The sequence below is a fragment of the Temnothorax americanus genome, unplaced genomic scaffold, assembly GCF_048541705.1.
Source record: "Temnothorax americanus isolate GAGA-0224 unplaced genomic scaffold, ASM4854170v1 Scaffold6, whole genome shotgun sequence".
NCBI lineage: Eukaryota > Metazoa > Arthropoda > Insecta > Hymenoptera > Formicidae > Temnothorax > Temnothorax americanus.
The window spans coordinates 324528-351426 of NW_027509751.1; the positions used below are offsets into that span (position 1 = coordinate 324528).

The window sequence follows — 26899 nt, forward strand, 5'->3', positions numbered from 1 at the left end:
TTCTTATCTATCATATTCACGGCAATAGGTGTGAAAAACGTGAAGATAAGATTACGACCTATCGCAAGGGGCACACAGTGAGCCATGACAATGGTGATGTGCGGTCGCGACTTCCGGTTTCTGACACGTAGATGTGTAGATAATGTATACACTGCGCTTCGAAGCGAGATAATAGACGTGTTTGCATACACTAATATACGTTTCGTTAACTTCTCATTATTATTTACATCGACTAATGGGTGATTCCAAAGATTCAGAAAAAAGGAATTTTATGCGCGACAAGCTTTCTATGCCAGTGATCGGTCGATGATCGCGGCGACAATTATAATTAAGAGCTGGACAATCGCGTGACCGGAAATACGAACAAGAACCACTATAAACGGCATCGTGCGTGGGCGTACTGCCGCGTTCGCAATCGCGCTCAACTCGCTCCTTTTATGCTGATAAAAAATAATGTTAATGATTATCGTAAATAATATTCTTAAAATTATCGATAATATAATTGTGTAGAATAATATTGGTGTTGCAGAATGTGGAACGCGATATAGCATATATAAGATTCGAATTCCATAATTAAATCAGTATTATATTTTTTGTCCTCATTTTATCAACAAAGTTTAATATATAATAATCAATTGACATTATTTGGCACACACAGATTTAATGAAAAATCCACAATTATAATTTGTTAATTATAATTACACATTACTTCGAGTATTGAAAGAATTATGCAGAGAATTGTGATAAAGAAATTATAAATTAAGAAGAATTCCCACTTTATGTAAAAACTTTGTTTAATATCTCGGTTTAGGATTAAAATAAATCCGTTATATTTACGATAATAAGATTATGAGGTAAAAGAAAAAAATATTAACGGGTTGGAAATTATTATAGCCACAAGAGGGTTATATTTATCAATAGATAATTACAAACAACGATAATAATGTTCAACTAATTCGATCTACATGTATAAATATATCTAAGATGTGATATAATACGTGTTTTCTTGTAGTAGTATATCGAACGGGCTGTATCGAACAGGATGTAAGTATACATCGTATACATCAAGGCAAGGAGATGAGAGAGTCGAACACGAACTTTCGATTATACGCACTATAAATTTTCAAGCCACGCACCATTAACTCGCCGATAGCTGAAAATCCGGCTGAATCGATGAATCCCGGCAGAAGGTATAATATTGGTCGGTGAATTATTTCGCGGGCTATACGTTGAGAGTCGTGAAGACATTTCCGATGTTGTGCAATCACATGGATAATTAGTGAGAGAACGTAATAACCAAGTCTAATAAGAATAATAAATTTCTCTATCATTAAGATTCCCGTAGAAGAAGAGATTCGAGCTATTTCCTCATTAAGTGTAAAATTATAAAAATTTATTAGAAAAAAAATTAATTTAAAATACGTGATTACGATAAAAGAATAATTTTATGTTTAAGTTAAAGAACGGACCCTCAAGTGGTAATTACTAATCGCAGCAAAGTCAAATGGCAAAGATGATATTTGTACAGACAATACGTCGTAAATGAACGAAATTACATGCGACGCGCCATTAAAATGAAAATTGATAGAAAAGCGTGACCGACGGCTGCGAAGAGTAAATCGTTACTCGGGGTACATAAAGAAATCGGAGTAAGGATTAGTTCGTCTGACGATCGGATCGGTCGCTTGATCGAATCGAGATGGGCGCTCTTAGTTTTGCTCTTCCCTTCACGGTTCTTCTCTACCTGTTACCATTGCTGGTGAGTCTTCTTTTTGCTGAATTACACTGCTCGATGCAATAAGTCGCATTAAGTTTGGTTGTATTTTTCTCAGAACGCACATGATCTTAGAAAAGTAGCCACAAATGTAGCCGAACAATTGAACAACCTCATCGATATCATTGGCATACCGAATGAAATTCACGGAGATAACGGGGAAATCGAATTTGAATTTTTGGATGGCTCCTTGAATCCGTTGGTAGTATCGAGACCTATTAGCTCCATAAGAAACCCAACGAAACTAAACGTAGGTTTTCAAGCTAAAGTCGAATCGAAAAATCTTCCGTTAAGTCCCATTCGTGGAGACATTTCGACGAACGTCCAGCTTGCGAATCAAGCGAGATGGCCACAAGGTGCATTATCAGGCGAGAGTAAAGCTTCTAAAGAATTTTCGTCGGAAGAGGAATGGGTTAAGAGTTCCAGAGACGCGACGAAAGAAAACCGAAAGAACGCGACTTTTCACCTATACCTCCCGGATATTAAGGATACATTAAGAGATAAGTTTGCCAAAACGAGTATGCAGCTCGGATTGGACGTCGGTGTCACGTCGAAGAAGGACACGGACGAGAACGTGGTCTGGGTCGTTGATAATCGTTGGAGAGGGAGAAAAAATTACATCCGGCTCTGCAAGAGATTAACCGACGGATCGTCGAGTTTGATGCAGAAATTGCGCGGCAAGGACTGCGTGAAACTACCGAGGAGTGAATTTTATCTCGAGCCAAATACGAGGAAAAAGGACGACACGTTTAGGCTTGTAGGACTGAAAATTGGGACGAAGACTGGCAATGGAAAGGATTACAAGGATTTCGAGATCGGAAGTAACGAAATTAAACAGCGGAGCGGAGTAACGGACATTGTTGTCGAAGCTCCAATTTCAGATGTTTCGGCTAATTACGATGAATCAAGCATGAAAGTGGTTGATAAATTTGGAACGGGGCTGAACATCAAGATGATCGATGGTAGAATCGCTAACCTCTTGCGCGACGGTAAACTTTCGCTATCCGCGTCGACCGCGTTAAAAGTGTGAGAGAATTATGATCAACGATCGAATCAGCTTCTATTAACTTTACATATATATATATATATATAAATGTATTTATGTGTGTACAAAAAATAAAAACAACCGTTACTTGTGCTGTTAAACACGTTTTAATTTGAAACTTCACGAGGAATATTTATAAAAGTACGTACGCGATATTATAACAGCAGCGTAGCTTGCATTAAGGCTTACATATATATATTTAAAAGAGATTGGAGTTAAATGACATAGGCATTCAAACAAAATATTCGCCGTACAGTCGCAATTCGTTTAAAACCCGAAGCATGGGACTTTTAGCACGACATGCAAGACCTACCACCCTTTTATAATTCCACATTACCCTTCCCCGAAGAAAAAGAATTCCAGATCCGGTTCGAGGTCAATTCCCCCGACTTACACTCAAGGTTGGAGCGTGTGACGCGGCCGTTAAGACACAATAGATCATTTCAAGCTGTTGTGGCATATAATTAATCTTAACAACGGCAGCCGCGCGCAGCACGGATATTCGCGGGGCGCGTGGCGGCCTTCGCGTGGACAACCAGAACAAGATCTAAAATGATTTTCCGCTTTTAAGCCTCCAATCTTGTCCGACGTCTCGTAATATGGTATGACGTCGACAGTTTATAAATAAATTGACGACGAGCGAACACGAGGATCGAAGAATCGCGAAAACACCGCGCTTGCAAATTGTTAAGAGTCGACGAGAGTTTCTTCGACACGAATGTGCGTATTGACTTACGCGTATTATATAATCACAGTATATCGGTCGATCCCCGAGCCAATAATTTGCATCCAACTGGAATATCGCGTCTGTGTGAGAATCGGGTGAGACGAGAGCCGCGCCGCTGGCAAGGATTACGTGATCATCTATTAAAGCGTAGTATAGGACTCTATACAACGATGCAATACGAGCTATAGTTTGCGAAATATTGTTGCGCGAAACAAACTCGATCGCGATTGTGCCTCGTATTCCAATATCATCACATCACAATTTACAATTAACCCGATACAAGGCTGTTGTCACAGATATCAAGAATTACTTTCACCGCGTTGCAATCTGTCCGTTATCTTCGAATGAAATAACTTGAAAAGTTTACGCTACGTTTCAAGCATTTCAATAAATAAAAACACGTAAATTAATCAAGCCGCGGTATGGCGTGGCTAAGAATTTATCAGCCGCAAAAATATAAAGCATCCGAGACTTTTATAAACGCGTCATATATTCTGGCTATACGCAAAAGTGATAAAAAAGCCGTGCAAGTGCCGGCGCGACGGCGACGATGTAACAATAATCATGGGGCAGAAGCCCAATCTGTAGGTCAATTCGCTTGGAAATTCATTTGATGGACAGAGCAAGTTACTTGTCCGATATACTGAACCGATGTTTGAATTTAATTGCTTTTAGCAGAGCTTAATTTCAAACATATTAAAATACAACAATGCATGCGCTAAGCGCGTGCTATTTGTTCATAGAAAAATATTTTTAATACTTAAACGTACATGTTATTACATTGTACACTTTTAATGATGCCAATCGGTCAAATTTTAAGCGTAATATAGCGAGAGAATTAGTCAGCATCGCCGAAAAAGGATGACGGTGAAATTTGACTTCGTATATCTGATTTATAAGAGAGAATAGGTATTATAAAAAATTAACGTAAGATATAATCACCGTGACACCTACTTAACGATTTTAATTTTAATTGAAAGGGACTGCAAAGAGACTGTTAATCATTTATCTCTATTTCGGGAAAGGGAAACTATGTCAGAAGGAACATGCGATCCTGTATAATTATTTATGACGGATATTTCAATTCAACGCCGGAACTGCATTCTTTCGCTGCCACACGCTTGACGGAAATGCGAAATAAATAAAGGAGAAAGGCGCGTGACAAACGTGAGAGCGATCCACGAACATTCTCGCATTCTCGAATGCCGCCGCGACGCGACCGCGACGTCTCCCTCGGCGATCGATAAATTTAATTACGTACACATAGACACGCAGGAGCAACCGTTCTTCCACGGATGGAGAAACTATGCCGAACGGGAATAGTGCCATGGAGTAAGTACGCAATCGTAGTCGCGTGACCGCCTGACCAATGACTTTTCCTATTATTGTCCACGAAGATAATGATAAGATAACATGACGCGCGGCGAAACCGACAGGTGATTTCCGTTCTGTTTGATTCTCTGTACATTTCTAATAATAGCATTGCACGGTAATTTAATGCAGCAGTAAGCTTGCATAGTAGATACGAGAGAGAGAGAGAGAGAGCACGAAGATATTTTAAATAAATATAATTTACAAGTCAAAAATCAGATTTGTCGAGGCAAAAGGCGCGTTTCGCGAAAAAATACAGGGCAACCGACTGTGCGGTAGCATAAAATGATGTTATATTAAATTAATATAAAGGATTGTTTCTCTCATGATCAGAAGAGAGAAAGGGGGAGGGTTTAAACAAAGTTTTCGTAGGAACGCAAACTCGAACGCAAATGTGCAAATATCGCTAAAAATCGCGCAAAATCGTTTCGGACAGCTTAGGATACACATTGCGCAAAAATGATTCCGTTTCACAAGCGGCAAGAAAAATTATGGGAGACGCGCGCTTGTCAAAGAAACTCTCGAAACTCGTCGCATGGTCATTCGAATGTAATCGCTAGCAAATACTTGGTCGGTGTCCCAAAACTCGTGGGAGATTGGAGTCTCGATCGCAACGTGCTTCGTTTGAGCCTCCATTTAACGGCTATTTATCGCGATGCGGACTAAAATTTTGCGAACTGAGACGGGCCCGGCGCCGCGCGGCGCGGTCTTCGGCGCGCGCGCATGCACTCGACGTAGGCAGGTATAAAGGCCTGCCTATACACGCGCGTCGCGCGGTCGGCTTATCCGCCGTCGTCCCACGGCGTATACGGCCGTCTGGCCGGTTTTATGTAACACGATTCGCGCAATCGCGATCCTCCTTCGCTGGCGTGAACGACACCGGAGGAGGAACGCGAGATTGCCTCAAAGATGGCCTCTCCCCGCCGCTGTCAAATTCCTGGCGGCACCTGAGGACGCGCCGGGACGCGTGACGGGACGACGCGACGCCGCGGCCGCCTCGAGTCTCGGGTATCAGGTTAATTAACGATGTAGGTTGGCAGGTTGACAGGTTGGTACTTACGATAACGAGGACGATGGTATTGGAGGAGTCTCCAGCGAGCAGCGAGGCCAGCGAGGCGAGGATCCCACCACCTGACGTGATCCCCGACGAGGAGCACCGTCCAGCACGAGCACCACTTGCCGCACGAGTTGCGTGCGCCGTTTTCGGAAGGGTTTTGCGCCGTTGCGTTTGTCACGAGCGCGGAAACCGTTCGAGTGCGCGGTGCGCGCGACGTCGCGCCGGGAGAAACGCGGTCACCGCCGACACCGTAAACAACCGTGCGTTGACTCAACCGGGACACGACGCGAGTTCGATCGACCGCGATCAGTTGTCGTAAACACTAGTCGCCATGCTTGCCGAGGCACCAGGCACCTGTCAATACGAATGCGGCGCGTGGCGCCGCGCCATCTTCCGCGAGACGCCGTTGACGCCATGACGCCGTGCCGACAGATGGCCGCATCGTCCCGATTCCCGTCGGTTAATATATCCGTCGGCTGATATTCACTGCCAGTACGGGGATGCTAAAGCCGTCCAAATTACCGACAATTCATTTCAAAGCTCTCATTTTGAAACGGCTTTACAGATCGCAAAATCCTTTTACAGGAGTAAAGTAGAGGTACTAATGAAGGGTGGGATTGTCAAATAATTAGTAATAATTGAAAATAATTTTAAAATTCTGTCACCTCATAACCTTATTTTCTAATATAAACAGTTGTATACGTAATATGTACGAAATTAAACTTTCCCACCCTTCAGAAGACGTGCACAAACAATAACGTACCTTTGAATTTGAGATTGAAAACCTGGAATAAAAATGAGAGCTTTGAAACAATCGTGTATATTTTTCACAAAAATATTCACGCAGAGCAGCAATTATGTCACAGCAGTAGTTCACGAATCTTGCGAGAGATAGCGCAATGGCGCACGCAGCTGTGGGCAGTTTCGGGGTTGGCTACATTGTCTGGTTCCTACATAGCAATCGAACCAGGACAGATATATGATACAGATATCTCGTTAGGCATTTTTACATTTTTTGCAATTATTACTAATTATTTTACAATCCCACCTTTCATTAGTACCTAAACTTTACTCCTGTAAAAGGATTTTGCGATCTATAAAGCCATTTCAAAGAACGAGCTTTGAAAGATATGTAGTACAGATATCGCGTTAGACATTTTTACATTTTTTTCAATTATTACTAATTATTTTACAATCCCAGCCTTCATCAGTACCTAAACTTTACTCCTGTAAAAGGATTTTGCGATTTATGAAGCCGTTTCAGAGAACGAGTTTTGAAAGATATGTGGTACAGATATCGCGTTAAGCATTTTTACATTTTTTTCAGTTATTACCAATTATTTTACAATCCCACACTTCATTCGTACCTAAACTTTACTCCTGTAAAAGGATTTTGCGATCTATGAAGCCGTTTCAAAGAACGAGCTTTGACAGATATGGGGCCCGATTTTCTATCTACAAACGTATGCGTAAACTCTGCTCTAACAGAAAAGCTGCAAGCTTATTGGCTAAAAACTGTGCGACAGCAAATCAATTTGCAGCCTTTCTGTTAGAGCAGTGTTTGCGCATATGTTTCTCGTTAGAGAATCGGGCCCATGTGGTACAGATATCGCGTTAAGCATTTTTACATTTTTTTCAGTTATTACCAATTATTTTACAATCCCACACTTCATTCGTACCTAAACTTTACTCCTGTAAAAGGATTTTGCGATCTATGAAGCCGTTTCAAAGAACGAGCTTTGACAGATATGTCGTACAGATGCCTCGTTAGACAAGGACAGATATCTCTCGTATTATTATTCTTTTCTCTATGTATGTAATTTGCATGCACCCATTTATTCCTCTCTCTCTCTCTCTCTCTCTCTCTCTCTCTCCCCCTCTTTCCCTGTCTCATTGCTGTTCCTCTCTCTCTTAGTACACTGGGTAGCGTACACTTAGTATGGTAAAATCAGGATTTTTTGGAATTCTAGGGTATATTTGAAGAAAGAAAAACGGTAATGTTATTTAAGACAAAAAACTCTGTTTATTATTTCGTTGATAAAATGTTGAGAAATATATAAACGAAAATACATATATAAATAAAATATATGTTATTTTTTTTATTGTTACTGTCGAAAGTAAATAATATTACATATAAAACCGTAATGCAATTAAACATACATATTCATACACACGCACACGCATACGCAATCGCACGAGCACGATACGCATACGCACATAAATATATTATTATTATTTTTTTTTCTGTGGGCCTCAGGCCCCGTCCACGATGACGATATCACGGACATGAAACTTCTCCAGGATCATGCTCCTATTACTTTGTACTAACAATAAGAATAATTCTGCATAAATTTTTATTTTGTGCCTTTATATCATATGTATTTTTCAAGCAAAGAGTGCATTTGCAGAATTTTTGCGATGGAAGATGTACACACACACACACACACACACACACACACACACACACACACACACACGCACACACGCACGCACGCACGCACGCACGCACGCACGCACGCACGCACGCACGCACGCACGCACGCACGCACGCACGCACGCACGCACGCACGCACGCACGCACGCACGCACGCACGCACGCACGCACGCACGCACGCACGCACGCACGCACGCACGCACGCACGCACGCACGCACGCACGCACGCACGCACGCACGCACGCACGCACGCACGCACGCACGCACGCACGCACGCACGCACGCACGCACGCACGCACGCACGCACGCACGCACGCACGCACGCACGCACGCACGCACGCACGCACGCACGCACGCACGCACGCACGCACGCACGCACGCACGCACGCACGCACGCACGCACGCACGCACGCACGCACGCACGCACGCACGCACGCACGCACGCACGCACGCACGCACGCACGCACGCACGCACGCACGCACGCACGCACGCACGCACGCACGCACGCACGCACGCACGCACGCACGCACGCACACACACACACACACACACACACACACACACACACACACACACACACACACACACACACACACACACATACTACGTTAACGCGAGCGTTACTTCTGTAGTAATTACGATATATCACTCGTTTACGCGGAGTAAATTATCGTAAGTTACTACAAAATCCCGTTTACGCGAAGGAATTATCGTAAATTACTACAGTAGAAGTAACGCTCGCGTAAACGTAGTAACAGACTCACACACACCATGTGTTTTCTCCAAAATTTTTTGTAAAAAACTATCATCGATTTCACAACTTTTAAGCCTAAATTTATAATGAGATAATAACGGGATCTATTTTTTTTCGATTTTTTAATTTTCATCTTTTATTTATCCGTGCTAAAAAATATCTGAAAAGAAAAAATAATTTACACAGGAACTACTATTAATAATTATCTAGACATAGTGATTACTTACTCAATAGTTTACAAATTGATTTCAGAAAAAAATACAGTAAAATTAATTCTTCTCTAACGAAGATTTTATATTCAGAGCAAAGAATCATTAGACAAGCGATATATTAAAGCTAAGACAATAACAGGAACGCAGAAATATCATTGTTTAATTCCAGACGGAGAAGGCACTTTGAGATTTAAACAATTTTCATCATCTGTTGAATCTCGAATTTTTAAAATATTTAAACGTGTAAAAAAATAAACGCTACTTAATAAAAAAAATTTATCAAGCATAAATAATAAACGCTTTAATTTTACTGTATTTTACAATAAAGCGCAAGTTTAATCGTAAATCAGTTATGCGAAAGATCTTAGATCTTATATTTGTCAATAAAGTTATAAAATCCGCAAATAATGCGAAAATTTGCGCATAGTCCCTCGTGATCGAATATAAATGGATCGCGTCGATTCGCTAATGATCGGATAAACACTTTCTCAAAAACGCAACAAAATATTTGCTCCACGAAATAAGCTCGCACAAATCGCATCTGACAAAACTGAAATTTAACAATTATATGTAAAATCATAAAGCTATAAATTAGTTTTTGTTTTTAACAAGAGAAGTTGAGACACGTAGCGATAAAATTGAATGAATTTCCAACACAATAAAGATATAAGTTTAATAATTTTCTTCTACGGTTTTCGTTTCCTTTTTAAAAAATAAAGATGTTAAAAAAAATCAAAATAAAGTAATATGTAACAAAAGTTTCTCTTGGTGTAAATTTTTAAAAGGAGGAAGCAAGTTTGAAAGAATAATATGATGAATCAACTCTCTGAATACATATAGAAACCATTCAATTTTTTCCCGACGCGTTGTGGAAAATATGACGGCTCCGTATAATCGTTAATTACCGCGAGACATATGCTAACGAACCGTCGTAAGCAAATTCCTCGAAACGTTCGCTACAAGAGAAAACGAAAACAATTTTGGGACAAGAACGGAAGCGTTCGTTTGATCGTCATCGTCTTCGTTTCTAAGCCGCAAAGATGTACGTACTCCACTAATTGTAAGATAAATCATAATTATTCTTGATATCAGCATTCGCGGCATCCTAAAGTCCCGATGGATAAAAACTAAATACTTAGTAGCATCCGAGTTTGATTTAGTCGGGCAACGTGAACACAGTTACACGTTTGCCCGTCTCTGTGAAAAAAAACGCGACGATCACCTTTTTTCTTTCTTTTCAAGTACTATGTATACTTGTAAACTATAAATGTATAAAAACGATTAGGTACTCGCCGCGATGGAAAGAAAGTAACACAATACAATTTCTTTATGATCCCCGAAATCAAATCTGTTTGGATTTCTAAGCACAAGAAAAAACATCTTCTTTGCTTATGTATTATTCGACAAAGCAATGATACTCTTCATGGAGTGCAGCAACGGCTGTCGCATACTAACAATGGAAACGAAGACGAGGGCGAAAACGGATAAAAAATTGAAAAGCGCACTCGGAAGGGAAATGAAAGCACCGCGAGCTTCCTCTTCTCGACGGTCCTTCGACTTTATTCGCGAGGCAACGATACTTTACGCAAATATCCAGTATTCTGTATACAATCATAATTAGCTAATCATCCGTCGACGAAACATATCGCTCGCGTTAAAACAGCCGCTTCGGCGTAAACTGCACACGTTATGCAGTTATAGATAATTAACAAACTGAATAAAAATCTTAATTATTAATATCATTATGTTATAATAATTAAGATTTTTATTCAGTTTGTTATCTGTACTGTTCATCAGCTGCGTTACCCTCTACTCTGATGCTAAGACTGAGTGTATATTTTTCTATATAAAGACAGAATAAAATTAGTTTTGACATTACCGACGTCGAGGAAGTTCGGCCTTAGCTTTAGCATCCCCTTAACGCAGCCTATGTATATGTATCCTGGATTGCATAAGATATACTTCATAATAACCATCAACATGATGTTTGGATCTATAATATTATACTGCCACTTGTATTAAATAATAAAGTACGCGAAGTATGTAAAAGCTTTCTTTTTCAATGTGATTAGACAGCACCGAAATTTGATGGAGTATACTGTATCCGCGTTGACAACGGATTTTGACGCGTTCGTTCCGCGAGTTTGTTTCTCCTTATATTACATGGAGCACACGTTGCGCGGAAAAGCGGAACAGTATAGTGACAAATAAACATTTGTATCCATTTCTTAAAATTGTGTTTACTTAATTCATTGCAATTTTTATTAATATGCTTATCTTTTCAGCTTATCTATTGAATACGAGCATTTTAATCAATAAATACCGTTAAAACTTAATATTTTATAATTCTCCGTTCCGCTTTTCCGCTCAAAATATGCTCCATGTAATATAAGGCATTCAAAACAGACGGAAAGGATCGACGGAAATCTAGTAAATTTTGTCTTCCGCGCTTCCGCGTTTCCGCGTTTCCGCGCTCCATGTAATGGCACCCTTAGGCCCAGTTTCACAAGTGTCGGTTAACTTTTAATCTTAGATTAACTCACTCTTCGTCTCTTTCTAAGGGGGACGTTAGAAGGAGACGAAGAATGAGTTAATCTAAAATTAAAAGTTAACCGACACTTGTGAAACTGGACCTTAGAGTTCCTATAATATAATAAGAGTTAGAGAGGACAAATCGCCGCCATCATACAACTTTTCACGAAAGATATAATTTTATTATCAAAAACACAAGCTTTTCTAAAAAAAAAAAAAAAATTATAAGGCTCTCGTGATTAAATCGATTAAAGGAAAAGAGGCAGTAAATAACTTGCGCCCTATTTACCGCGCCGGCTCTTACTGCCTCTTTTCCTTTAATCGATTTTCTAAAAAATTTTTTAGCACTAAATTGAGAGGTAGTGTAACAATATTCGTTTTTTTGTTAATAGTTGTGTAGTTTGTTTGCGTTTGCGTAATCAAAGAGAAGATGCAATAATTATTTTCTTTGGCATGAATAAAAAACCATTGTCTTTAAAAAATTTAAGCGTCATGTGTACGGTCTCGAAAACTTGTAACGATTTTTTCATAACTTTTAGTTATCCACATAGATCTGTTAATTCTTCATATTCAGGTTGTAATTAAAAGATATATTACTTATCTCTCTCTGTTAATCTATTAACAGCTTGTTATATTTACAGCAATTGTGCACACTATGCCTTGGTTAGGGTGCAGGTGCAAAAGAAACGACTGTCACACCAACAATAAATGCGGGTGCGTGAAAAACAAAAGACCATGCACCAAGCATTGCCAATGCAGTCGTGATCAGTGCTGTGATGTAAGTATAGATATTTAATTAACGTGTTATAATTGTTATAATTGTATATAATAAGTATATAATAGTATGATACATGGTTATTACTTGATATATTTATTTTTTTCTTTTTTCATATTAAATAGTCAGCGTCGACCGCATCAACCGCGTCGACAGCTGCAACACCCTCGACATCTGCAACACCTTCGACATCTGCAACACCCTCGACATCTGCGTGTGACACAGACGTAAAAGAACGCAAGGATTTAGAAAACGAGCTTCGGACCATAAAGGTGCAAATGGAAGCCATTCAAAAAAATTTAGCGAAACGTTTGCAGGAATTGCAGGAATCGCGTGAAAAAGAAGCAGAACACTATAAAAATGAAAATATTACTTTGACTAACAAGTTTCAGACCCTAAAGGTGCAAATACTGCAAATGAAAGCCATTCAAAAAAATGAGAAAGATTTAGCGAAACATTCGCACGAATCAGAGGAATCGCGTAGTGCACGTGAGAATCTAGCAGAACTGCAGGTTAATAACTCTTTGACTAACGAGCTTCGGACCCTAAAGGTGGAAATGGATGCCATTAGAAAAAATGAGAAAGATTTAGCAAAACGTTTGCAGGAATCAAAAGAATGGCAAACTTTGGCTCATAAGAATGCAGGATATTGCATAATGTAATCCATGAATTAAAAGGAAACGTAAGAGTCTTTTGTCGAGTGCGTCATCCACAAACGCCAAAAGTATTTAATTAACGTGTTATAATTGTTATAATTGTATATAATAAGTATATAATAGTATGATACATGGTTATTACTTGATATATTTATTTTTTTCTTTTTTCATATCAAATAGTCAGCGTCGACCGCATCAACGACAGCTGCAACATCCTCGACATATGCGTGTAACACAGATGTAAAAGAACGCAAGGTTTTAAAAAACAACGAGCTTCAGACTCTAAAGGTGGAAATGGATGCCATTCAAAAAAAAGAGAAAGATTTAGCAAAACGTTTGCACGAATCAGAGGAATCGCATAGTGCATGTAAAAATGAAGCGAAAAAACTTACAATTTGAAATACTACTTTGACTAATAACGAGCTTCAGACCCTAAAGGTAGAAATGGATGCCATTCGAAAAAACTGAGAAAAATTTAGCGAAACATTTGCAGGAATCAAAGAAATCGCGTAGTGCATGAGAAAATGAAGCAGAACTGCAAGTTTTTAATAACTCTGTGACTAACGAGCTTCGGACCCTAAAAGTGGAAATGGATGCCATTAGAAAAAATGAGAAAGATTTAGCAAAACGTTTGCAGGAATCAAAAGAATAGCAAACTTTGGCTCATAAGAATGCAGAATATTGCATAATGTAATCCATGAATTAAAAGGAAACGTAAGAGTCTTTTGTCGAGTGCGTCATCCACAAACGCCAAAAGAACGTGAGCTTAAGAAAGCGTAAGTAAATGTGTTTCTCAATTATTAGAGAAAATTTTGTATAAAGTTTTTGAAAAGATCAAATTTAAAAATTAAAAAATTAATAATATATTTTCTTAATTTTTTTCTTAATTTCATGAGTTTCTTTTAGCAATTACTATAAATAAAAATATATTTTATTCAAGGTTTTTATATTTTGATTTGTGTATTTAAATGAAAATATTGTTTGTTACAGGTTATGTAATATCAGCTTCATTGACGATTGTACACAGAGAAAATTTTATATTAAATTTATGCTGTCGCACCAACTGCGGACCATCAAGACGCCCAAGTTTATATGCTATAGTCTTATAGTAAAATTACTATGTCCATAGCATTTAGTGCTACGATCATAGCATTATTGTAGCATTGAATGCTATGATCGTAGCATTAAATGCTATGGACATAGTAATTTTACTATAAGACTATAGCATTTAAACTTGGGCGTCTTGATGGTCCGCAGTTGGTGCGGCAGCATAGTAAAATTTAATATAAAATTTTCTCCGTGTACTATTGAAGTAGGTAAATCGGACGCATCAGATGCAATGAACTGCGAAAAGACATCATTTGTCTTTGACAAAATTTTTAACTGTGATGCTTCTCAAGCAAATGTGTTTAAAGAATTATCTCCTTTAGTAGAATCATCGCTTGAAGGATATAATGTTTGCGTATTATACCTAGAACTGTATGTTTCTATATATATTTACAATATAATATGCGTGCGTGCGTGTGTGCGTGTGTGTGTGTGTAATTAAATCATACTTTTATATAAATATTTAATTACGATTGTAATTTGGCTTTTTAGAATAAAAAAAAAATTGAAATACGTGTATTTAATTTCAGGTACGCCATATATTTAAAACAATAGAAGAGAGGAAAATGTTATATACATACGAAATTAAAGCAAGTTTTTTGGAAATTTATAATGAGGAGCTTCGTGATCTTCTCGACGCGACACCAAAAAAAGTTGTAATAATGGGAGACGGTGTAATTAAAAATCATTGTGTAAAATCAATAGAGAATCGAGAAGATTTAAATGAATGCCTACAACGTGCACATTCTAACCGAGAAGTGGCACACACTTCATCAAATAAACGGTAATTTTATTTTGAAATGTGTTGCGAGCGCGCAACGATTAGGTAATTCGATAGGTAGCGACAGAAGTCGAATATGACTTCCGCCGAAACTCCTGACGATTGCATCGGACGAGCGATCATCCGATGCAAGTCGACACCGGAATCCGGAGCGCGGACTCCGGAGCGACCGAAATCGCTGACGCGAAGGCCATCGCGAGGCGTCGGCAACGAGAATTCCGCGCTAACTCGGAAGTTCCGAGTTAGCAACAAGACTCGGTCGCAAGGCTATAAAAGACCGCCGAATTGGCAGGCCAGTTAGTCGGTCGAAGAACAGCTAGCTGCCGCGTCGAAACACCTACGATTTCCTGAAAACCATCCGCAAGACGGGAACTCAACAAGAAGAGACAACTCGTGTAGAACAAGCCCATTTATTTAATAAAGACATAAATTGGAAATCGGACGTGTTGATCCACTCCTTTCTCGCTCGCGAGCGGAACTCGATCCCCTTAGCCGATACCCGGCTAACAATTTGGTGGCAGCGGTGGGATAGTTTCAGCCATCTTGCGAGGAAGGACCAGCCCACATCGCCATCTCACGTCTGAAACAAACCAAGTTCAATTAATAAGGGAGGCAACGCATCCCGGAAAGGAAAAGTCAGATAAGACGCGAGCTAAGAGACGGTAGCAGCCGCGAGTGCAGAAGTGACACCTGAGACGGCCACGACCTACCGCACGGCACCACCGGCCCGAGCGACGACGCAGGGACACAGCTAAGCAGCATAGCAGCGCAACAGGGACGCAGCGACGACAGGGACGCAGCCAAGCAGCGAAGCGGCCCGACGACCAGGCGAAGCAGACAGGCAGCAACATGCGATTCGCGGCGATATTGTAAGTGCGAAAATTATTATATCCGCGAGCGCTAAGTAGATGTCGGACGACCCGAACCAACAGACGCCCGTCCGACAAACGTCGTTCGTCCATAGCGAGTCCGCGCACCGCGCTTCGCGTAATCTAGTTAACCCGGTGAGTGCGACGCGATCCGAAAGCGAAGGGTTAAACCGGCCCGCTGAAAGCGAAGGGGTAAACCGGCCCGCTGAAAGCGAAGGGTTAGACCGGCCCGCTGAGCAAGACGGACTAGACCAAGTCCGCTTGAATTTAGAGTCACGTCTTGCCGAAGGAGAAGCGCCCGTGCTATCTCCGAACGTCGTTGTAGAACGCGAATTTCCGTTCGACGAGGTAGACGCGAGTGTAGTAGGCGAACACGCAAATCGCGATAACGACCAGACAGACTCACTCACAGACGTCTCCGACGACGCGCCAAGCCGCGCGTCGCAACGAGGCGAATTTTCTCTCACGTCGTACGACAGCAGTATATTCGTTCCCGACGAGAATTCCGCGGAGGCCGGGATGAGTCATACAGGAAACGCGACTCCTACCCGAGAGAACCGCGAGGAAAATACGGACCCAGTCAGGGTGACCGAACAAGGCAACGCCGAAATGGCGCAAAATAGGCCACTCGTCAGGCGACCGGCGACACACGAGCAAAATCGAGTCCCGGAGCCGACGCAACGAGAATTGAGAGCCCCGGACGCAGTGATAACCGATTTAATAAATTTAATGCGCGACATGCAAGAACGCATGGACCGCGTCGAGGCTGCGGAATTCGACCGATCGGCCGAACTTCTTCGCGCTTTTCGCGAGTTACAGGGCCGCGTAGGCAGGATGGAAACCGCCACGCGCGAATCTTATAGTCGACAGGAGCGGCTATCACTTGATCCCGACACGCGAGACCGCCGCGTGCGTAGTCAGGGCCCTTTAGATGTCACATATGGACGAACACATAGCGACGTCCGGAATCAACCGGGTCTAGTAAACGGGTACCTCAGCCTTAAAGAGGCACGAGCAATGATACCCGAGATTAACGGCGAGTCGCGCGAACGTGTCCGTGAATTCGTGAACGCGAGCACGTATGCAATGAAGAATATCCTGCCGACCGACGAGTCAATGCTACTCGAAGCTATTCTGTGCACGAAATTTAAAGGGAAGGCAATGACGGACTTCGATACACGCGACATACGCGATTTTGACCAATTGAAGCGCGAGCTCGAGTCAGAATATCTAGGGAAACGCTGCATGACGCATCTGCAGCTCGAATTTAATTCGTTAACGCAAAAGCCAGGCGAGAGCGCGCAAGACTTCGGTAGGCGCGTCGAGAAATTAGCCCGCGAGCTTTACGAAGCAATGGAAGAGGGCAAAGGTCATACGCAAGAACAGCAAAAGGCCATACTAGATAATATCAAAATTCAAGCGCTGCATAATTTTCAAATTGGATTACACGATGACATAAAATTGTTAGTGAGAGCGCAGCGATACCAGAGCCTGCAAGAAGCGATAACAGGCGCCAGCGCGGAGGAGAGAGTTAAAGGCCCCTGCCCGCGGAACGCACCGGCAACGGCAAGGAATAAATATGTCGCGATAAATGCGCGAACCGCAGGGAAAACGGTAGAATGCCACAAGTGCGGAAAAAACGGTCATTACGCGCGAGATTGCCGTACGAGCCGTCACGCAAACAGATATGCATTGCCGAAAGCCGAGAAGTCTAGCATTAACACGATAGAGTGCTCGTATTGCAAGAAGGCAGGGCACAAGCGCGACGAGTGCTGGTCGCTAAACGGACGACCGAAAGCCGAGCGACCGCGCCGAACGAAAACGGAAACAGTTAAGAAAACGCCCGTGAGTACCGTCAGAAAGACGAGGACGCAAGAATCTAGCGAAGAAACATCCTCTCGCAGTAGCAGCGAGGAGGATGAGAAGCCTAAAAGGAATAAGGCGCGCGCCGCCGAGACGTATCGTGTTGCACAAATAAGCAAGAAGCACGAGGAAGGCCCGCTAGACTTAGTAACGTTGCCCGTACAGGAGGCAGAGAAAGGAGAAATGGACCTGTTACTAGATTCAGGCGCAACACTCACGTTAATAAAAGTGGGAAATTTGAAAGCGAAAGCGATGGTGAAGGAAGAACGGTTAGCGCTAATCGGCGTGACCGGACACCAGATTCACACGATAGGGAAGATAAAAGCCACTGTGAATCTCGGAGATAAAAAAATTCGCCACACGATGTACGTGGTGAAAGATAATTTTCCCATTGAATATGAAGGCATTTTAGGAAACGACTTCCTCTCAAAACACAAAGCAGATATTTCAAATTCGAAAAAGCGATTAAAAATCGGCTCAGCTTCCTTTAAGCTCCGACCTTTTCGCAAGGTAAAACTTCCGCCACATAGCGAAACAATCGTGGAAGCCGTCACCGATCATAATCGTGTCGGCATTGTGCGGAGCGGCGAACCCGCCCCAGGGGTCTTTATCGGGCATTGCCTAGTGCAGCCCGTCGAATTTAAGTGTCCGATTAGCGTGTTGAACGTGACGGACAAGCCCGTGGAGATACTCACTCCACATGTAACTTTAGAAGACCTGCCGCCGCCCGACACCGCGAACGTTCTCTCGTTACGCTCGAGCGACAAGCGCGAGACCATCGCCGAACGACAAAGGAAAGTACGCGAGCAAGTACAGCTCGATCACTTGAACGCCGAAGAACGAGCAGCCGTAGAACAAATTTGCGATGATTACTTTGATGTGTTCTATATAGACGGCGACCATTTAAGCGCGACTACCGCAATAGAGCACGAGATAAATATCCGGCCAGGTAGCGCGCCCGTGAATGTGAAACCATATCGGTTACCCGAGAAGCATAAGGCCGAAGTGAAGAAGCAAATAGAAAAGATGCTCGAAGACGGCATAATCAGCCCGAGCACGAGTCACTGGAACGCACCGATAATAGTCGTTCTTAAAAAACCGGACGCATCCGGAAAAGTGCAATTTCGCGTGGTTATTGATTTTCGGAAAATGAATGATCTCACCATGGGAGATTCTTTCCCCATGCCGAACATAACCGACATTTTAGACCAATTAGGTAACGCGAAATACTTTACCGTTTTAGATTTGGCTTCGGGGTATCACCAAATCCCCATGCATAAAGACCACAAAGGCAAAACAGCCTTCTCCACTCCGGATGGGCACTTTGAATTTAATCGCATGCCTTTTGGCCTGAAAAACGCACCGGCAGCATTTCAGCGACTAATGTACGCGGTGCTGGCCGGTCTGCTAGGGCTGAGATGTTTCGTGTATATCGACGATATCGTCATATACGGGGCGACGCTAACGGAACATATCAGAAGAATAACAGCCGTGCTAATCAGACTTCGAAAATACAACTTAAAGTTGAAACCGAGCAAATGCGCATTTCTACGTAAAGAAGTCGTGTACCTGGGTCACGTGATTTCGGAAAAAGGGAATCTCGCCGGACCCGTCGAAATTAATAGCTGTCAAGGAGTTTCCGACTCCTAAAAAACTGAAAGACATTCAGTCATTCATAGGCCTAGCCGGGTACTACCGAAAATTCATCGAAAATTTTTCGAAACTAGCCAAGCCACTGACCAAGCTCACTAGGAAAGGGGAAAAATTTATTTGGTCAATAGAGCAGCAAAACGCGTTTGAATTATTAAAGGAAAAATTAACAACCGCGCCGGTGTTAAATTATCCCGACTTTAATAAGGAATTTATCGTGACGACAGACGCGTCAGATTTCGCTATAGGAGCGATCCTCTCACAGGGAGTAGTCGGCCAAGACCGACCGATAGCGTACGCCAGCCGCGTATTATGCAAAGCGGAACAGAATTATAATACGACGGAGAAAGAACTGCTAGCCATCGTGTGGGCAGTCAAGCATTTTCGCCCCTATCTTTATGGCGTTAGATTCAAAATAATAACCGATCACAAACCATTGATCTGGTTATTCAATGTTACCGACCCCGGTTCAAGATTAATTAGATGGAGGCTTAAATTAGAGGAGTATGATTACGAAATCATACACAAGGCAGGGAAGAGCAACCTAAACGCCGACGCATTGAGCCGTAACCCGATAACAGAGGCGTCAGCTGTGCATACGATACAGCAAGAAGAAGAAGATGCGCCCCGAGAATACTCGGAGGAGGAAAAGAAACAGATACTATACGAGTATCACGACTCGCCTATCGGAGGGCACCAAGGAGTCACACGCACTTTAGACCGAATCCGACTACAACATGATTGGAAAGGTATAACGAGGGATGTCGAAAATTACATAGGCAGATGCGAACACTGCCAAAAAAACAAGCTAAGTAGAAAAACGAAGATGCCAATGGTAATCACAGACACGCCGGAACGACCGTTTGAAAAATGCGCCCTCGACATCGTCGGTCCGCTTACGGTCACAAATCAAGGAAACAAATATATTCTGACGTTTCAGGATAATCTAACGAAATTTAGTAAGGCGATACCGATCGAAAATCAAGAAGCCAGGACCATCGCCAAAGTATTCGTAACAAAAATCGTGTTAGAACACGGAATTCCAGAAAAGATTCTCACAGATCAGGGCACGAACTTTACAAGCGAAATATTCAAGAACACGTGCAAACTATTGAAAATTGAGAAGATACAAACAACGGCGTATCACCCTGAGAGTAACGGGGCACTAGAAAGATCGCACCGTACTCTAGCCGAATACTTGAGGCATTATATTAACGAAGATCAAACTGATTGGGACGAATGGCTCCCTTACGCGATGTTTACGTATAACACTACGCCACACTCTACTACCGGTTTCACGCCATTCGAATTAGTTTACGGGCACCGACCTGACCTACCAACGGCCTTAACAAAACCGCCGAAATTGACATATTCATATGAAGATTATGCAAAAGAACTACGAGAACGGATCCGTGCAGCGAATCAAATCGCGAAAGAAAACACGAAAGATGAAAAAGCAAAATCAAAATTAAAATACGATAAAAAAAGCAAAAAGGCAACCTTCAAAGTAGGCGATAAAGTACTACTTTATGACGAAACAATACGACGAGGCCGCTCAAAGAAGCTCGACTCGCAATGGGTAGGACCGTATGTAATTTTGGAAAAGCACAACGACGTAAATTACACAATCAAAATTAAACGGAAGACGCTACGTGTTCACGCGAACCGATTGAAAGCGTTAGTCGAAGAATAAAAAGCACACGGGTAAAGCAAAAAAAAAAAAAAAAAAAAAGAGAGAGAAATTTAACAAGTACTCACCTAGTGGTTAAAATTCGTCGAAAACCACGGGTGACCTCCCGCGCTCCCGTGTTCACATTCACAAATACCCGCAGGGGGGGCACTTCCTTCCGAATCGCCTCGATATATGAAGGAGGCGGAAGGGCGCGGGAAGCCTGAGCCACCCGCATGTCCTGCTGAACCGCATCCTCATAGGGCGGAGGAGGCGAGTCTGGCGACTCCAGTTCCCTCGCAGGGGCGCCGGAAGCTCGAGGAGCTCGAGCTACTCCCAGCCAATACGTGCGTAGGCACCCATCGCACGTCGAAGGCGCAAAATACCGATCACATCTAAAGCACCTCATTTTTTTTATTTTCTATTCTATTATACGCACTCCACAAGGCCAACGTTAAGTACCACTCGAAAGGCAGCAGTGGACTAACGCGAAACGCGCTACTTGAAAGAAACGACTCTCGCTGACGGATTAAGTCAGCATAAAGTAAAAGATAAATGGAATACCTCCAAGAACTTATTCATATTACAGGCTAACCATCATCCTACACCTCGCAAATGAAACAAGATCAGAGCAACTACCGTACGAGATGACTGCGTTCACTGCCGAACCCGGCATATATTATGAGAAAATCGGACAACTACAGCAAACGAAGGCAACATGGAAAATAGCAATACGCATAGACGTAACCGCCTTAAACATAAGACATCAACAATTCCAGGAAAACTTAGCGCGCATCGAAGAAATCTGCAACCATGCCATCAGAAGCGTCAAAAACACATGCCAAATCACTCTCCAGACCATTAAACGAGAGAATAGTAAAACGACACGCAACCTAGAGCAACTACGAACCATTTACCGATCACCAGTAATTAAACGAGGCCTGATCGACGCTGTAGGTCAAATAAGTAAAACATTATTTGGCACTATGGACGCTGAAGACGCGAAAGTAATAAACGAACAAATACAATTACTAAATAATCAACAACAAACGTTGCAGCACGCAGCAAAAAATCAATTAAAAATCATTAATGCTACCATAGGTCATATGAAAAAACTAGAACAAACACTTTCATATAATGAAAATTTAATGGCTAACGTTACGAGAAAACTAGAGGAACAGCTCACATACCGAGAGGGAATAGACGAACAACTACTAGTATTAACTGCTATTTTAAATGAGCTCACGACAGACATAAATGACATTACAGATTACCTGACTCACGCAAAACACAATATTTTATTAACGCGTGTACTCCCAACCGAAAAAATAATCGTAGAACTAAGAGAAGCGACCTCACATATAGATAGAAGATTAAACTTCCCATTTAAAATACAAGCCGAAAACTGGAACTCTATCCAAAAATATCTAGATGTAAACGCGTATTATGATAATTCGAACATATACACTATCCTAGCGTTCCCATTAATAGCGTATCCAATGTATGAAATAATAAAGATCACACCTGTACCAGTACACAATAGCCACAACGTTTTCACCTTCCTAGAACCCTCTCACACCCTATTAGGGATAAATCGAGAAAACCACAACTATGTAATATTAAAGGAAAACGATTTAAATAAATGTACTCAAGAAAATACTAAGTTCACCTGCGCTCAGAACCTCCCTGTCTATTTTATAACGGCGAATGCACCGACCGAAATACAGCTCTTTGTAAAAACGTCTACACATATAGAAAATCGTAAGCAACGTCACATTATATCAAATGTAACATTCTGGATTGCAGTATCCGAGCCTCAGACATGGTTATTTTCCACCCCAAAGACAATTGACATAGTAATTCAATGTAACGAATTGCCGGAAATTAAAATAAAAATAGAGAAAACCGGAAAATTAACATTGCGCGACAGTTGTAAACTAACTACACCAGATATATATTTAGAGACAACAAACCGAGTTTACAATAAATATGTAAAAATGTATTTACCAGAGCTTAATATAACAGGCATCATAGAAAAAAGTATAACGGTAAATAATAAAATAGAATCTGATAAAGAAATAAAACTGGAACCAATAATCAAAGATCCAACAGAATTAATGAAAATAAGTTTAAGTTTAGAAGAAATCCAAAAGGAGATGGAAAATAACCAACCAAGCATATTTGCGAATAAACATATTATATACCCTATAGGCTCCACGACCATAATTGTAATAATAATAAGCATCATAATCATAGCCATTTATGTAATAAAGAGAAAAAAGGACCACTAAAAAATTTTTTTTGTAATACCAACAATAACGTAAGAAATATAAAAAACTTAGATTGTAACCCCTCAAGGGAAAGAAAAACGCACATAAATAAACGAAAAACTACGTTTTTCTTTTTCCGCGGGGGGAGGGATGTTGCGAGCGCGCAACGATTAGGTAATTCGATAGGTAGCGACAGAAGTCGAATATGACTTCCGCCGAAACTCCTGACGATTGCATCGGACGAGCGATCATCCGATGCAAGTCGACACCGGAATCCGGAGCGCGGACTCCGGAGCGACCGAAATCGCTGACGCGAAGGCCATCGCGAGGCGTCGGCAACGAGAATTCCGCGCTAACTCGGAAGTTCCGAGTTAGCAACAAGACTCGGTCGCAAGGCTATAAAAGACCGCCGAATTGGCAGGCCAGTTAGTCGGTCGAAGAACAGCTAGCTGCCGCGTCGAAACACCTACGATTTCCTGAAAACCATCCGCAAGACGGGAACTCAACAAGAAGAGACAACTCGTGTAGAACAAGCCCATTTATTTAATAAAGACATAAATTGGAAATCGGACGTGTTGATCCACTCCTTTCTCGCTCGCGAGCGGAACTCGATCCCCTTAGCCGATACCCGGCTAACAAATGTTTAATTTATAATTTAATTTAAAATAAATAATAATTTGCATTTCAGATCATCAAGATCGCATTACATAGCGACGATATCTATAACAGGTACGTCGATTACAAAAAAAGAAGTTTTAACTTCAAAATTGAATTGGTCGACTTAGCCTGGTCGGAATCGTATCCCGACCGAAGAACAATAAGAGATCAGCAGACGGAAACCAAAAAAATTAATTTGTCTTTAAGTACACTCACGCGAGTTATTCGCTGTATTTTGAATAAAAATGTTCACGTACCTTATAGGGATTCCACATTGACCCGCCTGCTTATGCCTTCTCTAAAAGGCAATTCGAAAACTTTGTTATTAAATGTATCTCCATTAGGAAAGCATTTAAAAAACACCATGCAATCATTAAGATTTGCGATGAAAATTAAAAATTGCAAAACTGATGGTAATAAACCGCGAAGCCCGCGGTTAAACATCAATAAAAGTCCCTATAAGGAGAATTAAAACAAAGAAATAACTCGATGATAAGCCCGATTGATACGTATATTATAGATTTTTAATGTGTTATGTATGGATGTAGCAAATGTTATATTATAAAATATTCCATTTGTTTTGTTTAATATATTTTTAACTTCAAAATTGAATTTGGTCGACTTAGCCGGATCGGAATCGTATCCCGACCGAAGAACAATGAGAGATCAGCAGACGGAAACCAAAAAAATTAATTTGTCTTTAAGTACACTCACGCGAGTTATTCGCTGTATTTTGAATAAAAATGTTCACCTCTGTGAAGTTAACACCCCATCTTTAAAAAAATCATTTTTTTCTTTAAGTTCTGAATGCACCCCGAAGAGTTCTAGAGTTCCTTGTCAATTTTAGAAATAGTTCCGGCGAATAAAGCTAAAAAAACCGTTGATTAATCTTGGGGGTGCTAACTTCACAAAATGAAATCCCTAAATCAGCGATAACAATAAAAGTATTAAAAATATTTAATTATGCCATTAGGATTTCTTTTAGAACTCTTGAGGTGCTACCCAGAACTCTCAACAGAACTCCCAGAACTTAAAAAAAATTTTTTTTTATTTTACTCAAAAACGGAATATATCGAAAACTTTTTATATATCGGTCGTAACGCCTCGAACATTAATAGTTTTTGGTAGAACTCGTGAGGTGCTACCCAGAACTCTCATAAAATTGCCCGGTTTACGAAAAAAAAAATGTTATCCTTCGGAACTTATTAGAAATTTTTCGACCCGACATACGAAAAATCGCGAGAACTTTTTATATATCGGTCGTAGCGTTTCGAGCCTTAATAGTTTTTGGTAGAACTCGTGAGGTGCTACCCAGAACTCTGATAAAATTGCCCGGTTTACGAAAAAAAAATTTTATCCTCCGGAACTTAAAAATTTTTCCGAAGGATAAAATTTTTGTTTCGTAAACCGGGCAATTTTATCAAAGTTCTGAGTAGCACCTCACGAGTTCTACCAAAAACTATTAAGGCTCAAAACGCGACAACCGATATATAAAAAGTTCTTGCAATTTTTCGTATGTCGGGTCGACAAATTTCTAAGTTCCGAAGAATAAAATTTTTGTTTCGTAAACCGAGCAATTTTATCAAAGTTCTGGGTAGCACCTCACGAGTTCTACCAAAAACTATTAATGCTCGAAGCGCTACGACCGATATATAAAAAGTTCTCGCGATTTTTCGTATGTCGGGTCGACAAATTTTTAAGTTCCGAAAGATAAAATTTTTGTTTCGTAAACCGGGCAATTTTATCAAAGTTCTGGGTAGCATCTCACGAGTTCTACCAAAAACTATTAATGCTCGAAGCGCTACGACCGATATATAAAAAGATCTCGCAATTTTTCGTATAATCAAAAAATTTTTTTTAAAATTTTGGGAATTCTGCTTTGAGTTCTGGGTAGCACCTTACGAGTTCTACCAAAAACTATTAAGGCTCGAAGCGCTACGACCGATATATAAAAAATTCTCGCAATTTTTCACATGTCGGGTCGAGCATATAGGGAGGTGTGATGAGTTTAGAAAAGCTGGGGACATATGATAGCATTAGTTAGGTAGCAAAAGATTTGTTATTAGTCAGATTTATTATATGTATTGTAAGATGAGAGAGTTACGTTAATATTTGAAGGTAAAGGTAAATAATTATTAATATATTAAGATGTGATTGAAAAACAGGAAAATAGTTGTAATATTAAGGTAAAGGTAGAGATAAAAGAAAAGAGAGAATTAGGTTTTGGATTATAAAGTTTATAGAGAATATGCATTGATTTAAAATTCAAGTTTTATAAGTTTAAGGATGTAAGGAATGTTATTTTAGAGACAAAGCGAGATATGAGTCTAAAGGAGATTTGGGAAAAATTTAGAAATAAAAGAAATATAGAAAATATTGGTTGTTTGCGTTGCGGTAAGAAGGTATGTGTGTGTATATAGGTAAATAATGTCCGTTTCTTGGCTTGATACTGCCGAAGCGGACTAGTTCAAGTATTACTGCATGAGTTTAGGTTGTGAGTTTAAGGTGCAAATAATGGGTTTAAACGTGTAGGGTTTAAGAGGTGGTTTTTCTAGAAGAAATTAAAAAAGTATGGAATAAGGAGTTAACAGTGTCACGCGTTAAGTTTAAAAAAATTGGTATGAGTGTGTTTAAGGTATATTGTAAACCATTCCATTTCATGGCTTTGTATAGCTGAAATTAAACAAATCTATCT

General features: G+C 40.9%; 2 protein-coding genes and 1 long non-coding RNA gene across 3 annotated transcripts in view; 1 reads left to right on the forward strand and 2 right to left on the reverse strand.

Moving 5' to 3' along the window:
* Window positions 1-6326, reverse strand: part of Fak (protein tyrosine kinase 2 Fak) — a 47043-nt gene extending 40717 nt beyond the window's left edge. Inside the window, exon 1 of the mRNA XM_077420054.1 lies at window positions 5978-6326. The gene's annotated coding sequence lies outside the window, so the exon portion shown is untranslated. The remainder of the gene's footprint in view (window positions 1-5977) is intronic.
* Window positions 1620-2856, forward strand: LOC143905128 (uncharacterized). Its single transcript, XM_077420310.1, has 2 exons — window positions 1620-1759; window positions 1833-2856. The coding sequence occupies exons 1-2, from the start codon at window positions 1700-1702 to the stop codon at window positions 2802-2804; spliced, it is 1032 nt and encodes a 343-aa protein (XP_077276436.1). The 5' UTR covers window positions 1620-1699; the 3' UTR covers window positions 2805-2856.
* A 9304-nt stretch (window positions 6327-15630) lies between the features above and the next one.
* Window positions 15631-16334, reverse strand: LOC143904974 (uncharacterized). The gene is made up of 2 exons (XR_013259088.1): window positions 15937-16334; window positions 15631-15806 (listed from the first exon to the last, which is right to left on the reverse strand). It is a non-coding gene; the product is annotated as an uncharacterized LOC143904974 (long non-coding RNA).
* Between the last annotated feature and the right edge of the window lie 10565 nt (window positions 16335-26899).